At 50.9% G+C, this 9,609-nt stretch overlaps 1 protein-coding gene across 1 annotated transcript; it reads left to right on the top strand.

Moving 5' to 3' along the window:
• Window positions 1-3,326: 3,326 nt before the first annotated feature.
• On the top strand, window positions 3,327-7,453 carry LOC123395097 (uncharacterized protein At4g15970-like). Its single transcript, XM_045090031.1, has 3 exons — window positions 3,327-4,123; window positions 5,739-6,107; window positions 6,618-7,453. Exons 1-3 carry the CDS (start codon window positions 3,839-3,841, stop codon window positions 7,101-7,103), a joined length of 1,140 nt encoding a protein of 379 aa, XP_044945966.1. The 5' UTR covers window positions 3,327-3,838; the 3' UTR covers window positions 7,104-7,453.
• The last annotated feature ends 2,156 nt before the right edge of the window (window positions 7,454-9,609 follow it).

Below are 9,609 nucleotides of genomic sequence, written 5' to 3'. Positions count from 1 at the left end.
AGCTGTTTTATTTGCACCGATGGACCAAACAGCTAGCTATGTAGATAGCCAGCGGCCGCGTCTTGACTGGGCTCGACGGCGAGAGGGCAGGAAGTCGACCGCACATAGGCTAGGCTAACCCAACACGGCAAAGTGCGGCACCAGCTTAGCCAAGCAAGTAGCACGTCCATTTTCCTCCTCCGCACCACACCGCACCGCACCGACTGTTTGAAAGCGAGGTCAATTGACCACAACCAACACGCACACGCACACCTCATCGCCGTCCGTCGCCCATGGATGGATCGAGGAACACGCGCGCGGTTCAATGATCATCAGCCTCCTCCTGGACGTTAGCACGTGACACTGACACGTTTGCACACGTCGATCGTGCCCACGAACAATGAACCACTATATATACACATCCATCTTTTCTTTTTTGAGGAGACACAACCATCTTCTTGCCGTGTGTTAATCGTGCGTGTGTGCGTCGAGGTGGCCCTCCAGCTAACTACGTAAGAGCATCTCTACCATACCCGTGGAAAGACCGAGCCCCATAAAATTCCGACGAGTATACACGTTCAGTTCGTTTTAGTGGTCATAAGAAACTCCGTATCTCGTATTCGGTCTGTAATTTTTTATCACGACCCCGAAAAAACCCTCCCAACCTGCATATACCCGGTTTCACAACGCGTTTACGGGTCAAACCCTATCCTCCGCCGCCGCAGCTATGTTGCGATTCATCTCCCACTCCGCCCTAATTTCTCGCCGCCGCCGTCGCTCCGTCGCGATACATCTCCCACTCCACCCTAATTTCTCGCCGCCGACGCAGCTCCGGGGCGGTTCATCTCCCACTCCGCCCTAATTTCTCGCTGTCGACGAGACAAAAAACCCATAGCGGTCGTCCCGACCATGGACGGCCACGCAAATGGAGGGGATGATGCCGAGCACCATCGCCGCCGCACCTCCGACGTCGCATGAAAGTGGGGATCGCGGAGGTGGCTGAACTACGGGCGCCGGCATTCGAACGCCCCGAGCTCGAGGAGTACGAACGCGAGCTCACGACCCGACGCATCGGCTCCTCTGCCGCTGGGAGTTCGTCCGCGGGCGCCTCGTCCTCGCGGATCATCACTCTGGTGAAGAGAAGGCCGGAGGAGCTCGAGCCGCTCACCGTCAAGCTCAAGGACGATGTCGTCCCGCTGCGTGGAGGGGTCATCGGCCCCGAGGAGTACCTCACCCCGGAGCAAGAGGATCACCTCACGCGCGCCATCATGGAGCGCTTGGTGAGGGAGACGGCGGAGGACGCCGCGCACAACCGCCGCGAGCTTGAGATCGACTAGATCTTCCTCGATCAAGGGGTAACAGCGTCGCAGGCGAGCGCGTTCAAGGAGGCGGACCTGCGCGTCATGAAGGCCAAGCAGTACAAGATCTGGATCAACCTCGACTCCGACGAGGACTCAGCTCCTCCGGCTCCTCCGCCGCGTCGTCACCGCCGCACCCATCATTTTGGGTAGCCTTGGCTCGGGTACGCTGCACGGCCCGCGGTCCCCCTACCTAATAGTAGTATGAAGAACTCATGTAGTTTCATGAAGAACCATTATGTAGTTTGATGAATGATGTAGTATTTTCATCCGCAAACTTTTTTCTTCTAAAATTTTACAGTTTCATATACGGGGTCTGATCTTTAACGCACGAAATGGCCCGTAAAATTGCTCTGTAGTGACCTGTAAACCCATTTTGCGGGTCACTCTTTTACGGAGTCTGCTAGGGATGAGATAAGAGCGTCTACAACCGTATCCCTAAAATCCTACTCAAACACCTGGTTAGTCAACACGGTCACTGCTCGATCACAAAAATTCGATCCATACGAGCCTCTTAAAGCGGCCTCAAACGCCAGAACTGAACGGCACCTTTATTTTCAGCCCAAATATGGGACGGATATTGAAAGCCCGGGACGTGCCCATCCTGTCGGCCTGATGGCTTGGCCCCACGCGGAATTCTCGGAGAACCCGACGGTCCGACGGGCACCTCGACCGTCGGTGTAGTGCGAACGTCGCGTGGCGCCGTTCCACGGTCGGGGCCGGCTATTTAAGCCAGCCGACGCCCCAAGCCCTAGCACATCCGCCTCCTCCCTCTCTCTGCCGCCACCCGAGCACTTCCATCTCCGAGCCCGTCAGTCATGCCACGACGCCATCGACACAACACGATCCAGCACCGCCTCTTCCTCCTTGAAGAGGTCCGAATTTGAAGGAAAGCGAGGCTATCTCTGGAACCGGAGGTGGATTCCGAGGAGGGGGAGGAGCCCGTGGAGGAGCCACAGGCGCTGGAGGAGGACCCATCGGGGGTGGTCGATCTGTGGCCGGAGTAGCTGACCATCCGAAACTCCATCCGCTCCGAGTGGGCTGCATTGGCCAGACGTTGGAGGATGCGACACACACGGCGCAGGCTCCGACGCAGGTAATGACCAACGAGAACGAAGGTTGATAGTAGTATATAGGATATATTCAACATGCTTTTGTATAAATATAAGAAATGAAATATGATAGAATTGGATGCATAGAAAAAAAATTGAAACGTGATCGATCAGTGTTTGCGTACGACCGGACGTTGCAAGGTCCGGCTGGTAGATGCTGTAAGTGCGTAATGAATCGGTCATCGTGATCGCCGCCCTGCGTACGACCCACGACGAAACGAAACGGCCTCGAGATGAACACAGGGGAAGTAAAGCAAAGCCGTCCAAAAATGGCGCGGGTAACCAGGAGCAGCAGTCCAAGCTAGAGGACAACAGCAGGCCGAGCAGAGCACTTGGTACGCAGGAGAACAAAACGGAAGCGTTATGGCAGTGGCAGCGGCACCAGCAGGAGTAACGCGGACGGGGCTAGAGACAGACAGACAGAGCGGCACGGGCAGGACGGGCGGCTATCTCGTCGTCGTAGCCCGCCAACCGCGTTTGGCAACAAGACTTTCAACACCCCCCGCGCACGCCATCGGGGTAGGACCCAACACAACAAGCCAAGTACCACCTCCTTTCCTTTCCCTTCTCTTCCTTCCTTTCTTTCCGGCCCTGTTTGGTTTCAATAAATCACCTGACTTATAAGTCAGGTGACTTAAAACCAGTGACTTATAAGTCACGCCTGTTTGTTTGTCATCTGACTTATAAATCACATTTTCATGTAAAAGTGGATGACTTATAAGTTTTAAGTTGGGGTTGAGCAACTTATGACTTATAAGTTGGGATGACTTATAAGTTGGGTCTGTTTGGAAAATAAATCACTTTTTGTACTTTTCAACTTATAAGTTGATGACTTATTTGGAACCAAACAGAGCAGTTGACAGCAAGAGGAGAGGCGAGCCCACCCACGCGATGTTCATATTACACAACCAAAGCCGTGACTTTGTCATAAACCTGCTCCATCAACGCCCACACAACACAACACACGCAGAGAAATAAGAGAGGAGAAGACATCACCGGCTCCGGCTCGGGTAATCAGGCAGGCAGGCAGGCTCAATCAGTGGGAATAAGATGATCTGTCGCCTCTAAGCCGCGCGCCACGACGCGCCATCCTCCACTCCCTCCGTCATCTTCTTCCTCCCACCCTCCCTCTTAAAAGCCTCCGCTCCCTCGCTTGCTCCTTCTTCAATCCCTTCCTGCCCCTGCCCGGCCACCACCACCACCACCCAAGAGGGAGAGGCATCCACTCCCTGCCGTGCCAATTCCCAGCCGCATCGCTATCTATCTATCTATCTACCTCCACAGCAAGCATCCCTCGGCCGGATCAAACCATCTATTATCTCAAGAGCGCTCTGCACGCCGGTGGCGCAACCAGCAGACGAAGGGAGAGGTGTTCAGTCGGTCAGGTAGATGTTGGGGGGCGGGAAGATGAAGGGGGACGCGGGGGGCGGCGGCGGGAGCAGCAGCATTAGCCCGATGGTGTCCTTCGTGCTGGGCGCCGCCATGGCCACCGTCTGCGTCCTCTTCTTCATGTCCGCCAGCCCCGGCCGAAGCCTCGTCGACGTCGTCGCTTGGAGCCACAACAACGGCACCGCCGCCCAGCACCACCACCTGCGCTCCGTCGCCGACCATGCCTCCGACGCAGCAGACAATCTCAGCGCCGTCGTGGCCGCTCCGGCGCCCGCCCCAGTCCAGGTACACTCGCGCGCTCGCACCCTTCTCATCAGCTGGCAAATTTGGTGCCTACCTCTTGATTCTTCTCGCACCCTTCTCATCTAGCTGTTGAGTTTGAGCGAGGCCCTGCCCAAATTAACTCCGGATTGATTGATTAGTTATGACCGTTCTCCCAGGATCACCACTGTAGGTAATAGGATCATACGGAGTACTACAGTACATACTTCTCCCCTCCGCGCACGTCTCCGGCGTTCCCACAGCCAGCCGATCGTTGGTCAAATGCACGTAGCACTAGCAGCTCAAGATATTTCCACATAATTCCAACTATTTTCCACCCCCATTAATAATTTCCAAAACACTAGTCTTAGAAAGGAACAAGAGCAACTGGCCAAGGTGGTGGCGCCATGCCATGCAAGCCAGTTACATGTACATATTCGGTGGAGGGATAATCTGGGATACTAAAAACCAGAGACGCCGTTTTCATGCTAACAATATAATTAAGATTGAAGACAAGAGCATCCTCTTTTTGAATGAGTTGCGTGAGGCGATGGCGACCGGGTAACCAAAAGGAAAGGGTTTGCGCCGTGTGTTGATCGAGTCCCAAAAGCGGTGGTGGTGGTGGAGCGGCGAGCGAGACCAGCTCACGTCTCGAGGTCGACGAATGTATGTGGACGTCTGCTTTCTCCGCCCCCCTCTCTGGTCTCTGCTCACCTCCAACAACCGCCCCCTCCTTTTCTTTCCATCCTCCCCATGTCCATGTATGTATTTCTAGCACTCTCGTCGTAGGTGTCATTTGTTGTCCTCATTAAGTCATTATCAACACTAATGACTCACCACTCTCGTAGCATCTCCACATGATGAACAAAAGATAATCTTGCTACACGAGTCGTCGGTCCATCACCGTTGCAGCCTCTTCACATGATGACAAGAAAGGCCATTACATGAGTCATCACTGTGCACGTCAGTAGCTGCTTTGAGCATTCCCTGAAGACACACGACATGTAACTACGCTATGCTGTCGGCATGGGCGCCACGACGGCGCACGCGTCCGCCGGGCGGTAGCCGTACACGTGGCGTCTGAAACGGCTGGTAGTTCTGTGGCTGATCGGAGCACGGCCGTTGACGTGGGCCCCGCTCCCCCATTGCCAGGCCGCGTTCGTGTATGGCGGCATGGGCCCTCTCTCTCACATACAAAATCTATTTTCGTGCTGGGAGTACATGCTTCCATGTGACCGTCCATCATTAGGCCGCACATGTGCCGGCCAGTCCATGGAGAAAAAACCGTTCTTTTTTATAACTTATATACCACTCCCTCCGTTTCTAAATATAAGACCTTTTAGAGATTATATTATAAACTACATACAAATGTACATAGACATATTCTAGAGTGTAGATTCACTCATTTTGTTCCGTATGTAACTTTCTAATAAAATCTGTACAAGGTCATATATTTTGGAACGGAGGAGTACATGTTTAATTTGCTAGCTTAAGCTGGCACCGGCCGGCATGCATGGTCGTCAGGCGTGCATTGATTTGCCCGCGCGTCCGAATCGGTCCATGCATAAATGTGCACAGCTCTACGAACTTAATTGCTTTGTCAACTTACGATTCAATGTTGGTACTCACGGTGGTGCAGGCGTCGCCGTACGGTGACCTGGAGGAGGTGCTGGCGCGGGCGGCGACGGCGGACCGGACGGTGATCATGACGCAGATCAACGCGGCCTGGACCAAGCCGGGCTCCCTGCTCGACCTCTTCTTCGAGAGCTTCCGGACGGGGGAGGGCGGCGTGGCGCGGCTGCTCGACCACCTCGTCATCGTCACCATGGACCCGGCGGCGTACGCCGGGTGCCAGCTCGTGCACCGGCACTGCTACTTCCTCAGGACCACCGGCGTCGACTACCGCGGCGAGAAGTTCTTCATGAGCAAGGACTACCTCGAGATGATGTGGGGCCGCAACAAGTTCCAGCAGACCATCCTTGAGCTCGGATACAACTTCCTCTTCACGGTACGCCACTGCTTATTTATCTGTATGTACAGTATGTTGTACGTACCTTCATGCATGTTACGTACTTTCGGTCGATGATCACAGTTAGTTGAGATGCACGTACATACAGTTGTGACGATCTAGTTGCTTAGCTATAGGTTGGTTACGTGGTTGTTGGTGTGTTGCACGTTGGATCGGTGGCTGGACCTGTACGGGGTTGGCCGGTCGTGCTCGGTTGAATTGTCCAGAGTCTAGTCCACCGGAGTGGGCTAAGCTACTGTTCTCGTGTGGACTTTGACGATGGTGATCGATGCATGTTGCACGCTAGGCAGCCATTAGATTCTACTAGTACCACATACGGATCAATCATGCATGTGGGCCGGCGGCGGGTCGGAACTTGTGGTTTGTCTCCTCCGGCCGACTGAAACATTCATACGAATATAAAAACACAGTACAATCCATCTTGCTGTCGATCTCCATTGCTAACATATGTATGCTGCAAAATGCTATAAATTAATGGTGGCAATGCAGGACGTGGACGTGATGTGGTTCCGTGACCCGTTCAAGCACATCTCCATGGGGGCGGACATCGCCATCTCCAGCGACGTCTTCATCGGGGACCCCTACAGCCTCGGCAACTTCCCCAACGGCGGCTTCCTCTTCGTGCGATCATGCAACAAGACCATCGAGTTCTACCGGCACTGGCAGGCCGGACGGTACCGCTTCTTCGGCAAGCACGAACAGGACGTGTTCAACCTCATCAAGCACGAGATGACGGACCGCCTCGGCGTCGCCATCCAGTTCCTCGACACCACCTACATCAGCGGCTTCTGTCAGCTCAGCAGGGACCTCAACAAGATCTGCACGCTGCATGCGAATTGCTGCGTTGGGCTTGGGGCCAAGCTGCATGATTTGAGGAATGTGCTGGATGTGTGGAGGAACTACACGGCGGCGCCGGTGACCGACAAGAGGGCCGGCAAGTTCCAGTGGAAGGTACCCGGGATATGCATCCACTGATGCAACTGCTGTTGGTTGGATGAGTTGCATGCATGGTTCCATGCATTTGGTTGCCCATTCTTTCTCTTCTTCTTGCTTTGCCTTCTCCTTTTCTCGTGGAAAGAGATGGGAGGGGATTGAGAGGGGTACGTAGCATCGATTCATTTTGTGGAATTAATTCAGCTAGATGATTAGTAAGTTATTATATATGTATGTACACAAATATACACAGAGCGGTAGTACTCCAGTGTGCGTGCAGCACATGCATGTATCCTGGTCTTGGCCGAATCTCCATGGCCTGTAATTAATTAAAGATGGATGGTTAAAGCAGTAGGCTGCTTATGCAGCACAAGTGTTGTTTGTTTGTAAAAGAAAATGTGTGTTGTCTTCTATGTGACACGTACACGAATGCAAGCATAGGCATAGACAGATGCACTAGTAAAAAATAGAGCTTTCATCCTAGCCCTGATTAAGCAATAGCCTTGATCCACGTGTGGGGGAACTACACGGCGGCGCCGGTGCCGGACAAGAGGGCCGACAAGTTTCAGTGGAAGGTGCCCGGGATATGCATCCACTGATTCTACTCATGGATGCTTCCATACATTTGGTTGCCCATTCTTTCTATTCTTCTTGCTTTGTCTTCTCCTTCTCGTTCTCCTTCTCGTGGAAAGAGAGGAAGGGGATTGAGAGGGGTAGCATCGATTCATTTTGTGAAATCAATTCAGCTAGATGAATACAAATATACACAGTAGTAGTTCTCCAGTGTGCGTGCAGCACCTGCATGCATGTATCCTGGTCCTGGCCGAATCTCCCTGGCCTGTAATTGAGCTTTCGACCGCAGGCTACTGCGCCTTGCCATGGATTGACCAGAACCGGACCACACATCCTCGATAATGCCTCCACGCCGTATGCTGGCATCAGTTCCTCCTCTAGCCAGTCAAATCTCTCCCATCGATGGTTCACCGGCAAAGACGAGCCCGCCCGTTGCACGGGCACGATGCTGCCCCACAGATCGTCGGCTCACCGTTACCGGTAATAAAGTGCGACCACTGCCTGTTGCAGGTGGTGCTCCGAATGGGTGTTTTCAAGTGCAAAATATAGGATATGTGCTTGTTTTGATTTGGTTGTTCACCGGATCAGGCGCAATTTTGGTAGCTCATAGTTTGTTCATATTTGTGTGTAGGAAGGATGCAAGTTTTGGTATTGGGAAGAATAATACATTGATTTATTGATAGCACGAAATTTGGTAGATGTTCGTGCACTCCTTGCTAGAATTAATACTAGAGATGAGACTAGCCAAGAGACTAAAGAGGAAACAACAATTAATACTAGAGATGAGACTAGACAAGAGACTAAAGAGGAAACAACACCTAATTTTTTAAAATCAAAGAAGAAAGAAGTGTGCAAGCTCGAGAATTCAGACATCAACAATCAAGAAATAGAGAAGATATTGATCCAACTAGTAGGAGCAGTTATTGAAGTTGGATATCTTTTAAAATGTATAATTATGGTTCTTTTTTTTGTCTTGCTCTCGCAACAAAGAATTGGTGAATTAAGCACTCCAATGTATCAAAATGTTGTTGAATGAAATAAAGTGGAAAAAGAAATGTGTTTCGCTCGTCAAAAATGAAATGCAAATGATTTTTTTACTCCTTTCAATTAGTAGAGTAAATATACTCCACTATTTTTTACTCTACTAGATACTCTACTATTTTTAGGGATCAGTTAGAAATGGCCTTAGTAGGAAAAGATTCCATTTAAAACAAAACTTTTCTTTAGGGATTTGATAATGAGAGCTAGTGTTCTTTGATTGAGAGAAAACAAAAATCACTCCCACAAAATTTGAATAGTTATTTTTTAGCAAACAACATGGAAGTATGTATTCCTCGATAATGTTCAGAGGTTTAGGGTCCCCGTAAAAATGAGAGAAGGTATATGGCCAAATGGGCTAGGAAGCCTAAAACACATTTTGCGTAGTAAAAGGGGCCGTACTAATGGGACACAAGTTTTGTGCTATGTGTATGAAAAAGACAATCCATGTTTTGTCTTTGGTAGTTTTAAATAGCGAATATAGCATTCGCTATTGACCGCTATCACTCAAATTAAATGTCATTACTTTTTTCATGTTCTAGTGATATAAACAAGAATCTAGTGTTTTTATAAATCCGCTACGTACAGACATAGCGCCCGCAATATCAGCTGCCATCCGCATTCCGCTACGCGGAATCCAATCCGCTACCAGCCCGCTATCCGCTATTTAAAACCATGCAGTCAAGGTGGTGCATACTTTCCCTAAAAAAGCCGGTTCATACTTATGTCAAGGAAATACACAATCTCTTGTGAATCAAAATGACTGTCTCACAAAAAAAAATCTTACATTCTGTTTGTTTCGTGAAATATTTTTTAATGTTGCGCGCTCGCACTACACGCTCACTCTGAGAGGCAATCTTATGTATTCAGTTTTGGAAATCTAACATTCCAACTTTTTTTTTCTCTCTATGTTGTCTCTTCCATTTTCACTGATTTT

Source organism: Hordeum vulgare, chromosome 5H, assembly GCF_904849725.1.
Source record: "Hordeum vulgare subsp. vulgare chromosome 5H, MorexV3_pseudomolecules_assembly, whole genome shotgun sequence".
Taxonomy (NCBI): Eukaryota; Viridiplantae; Streptophyta; class Magnoliopsida; order Poales; family Poaceae; genus Hordeum; species Hordeum vulgare.
Note: the sequence above shows the minus strand (reverse complement) of the source record. Positions and strands in the feature narration are given on the sequence as shown.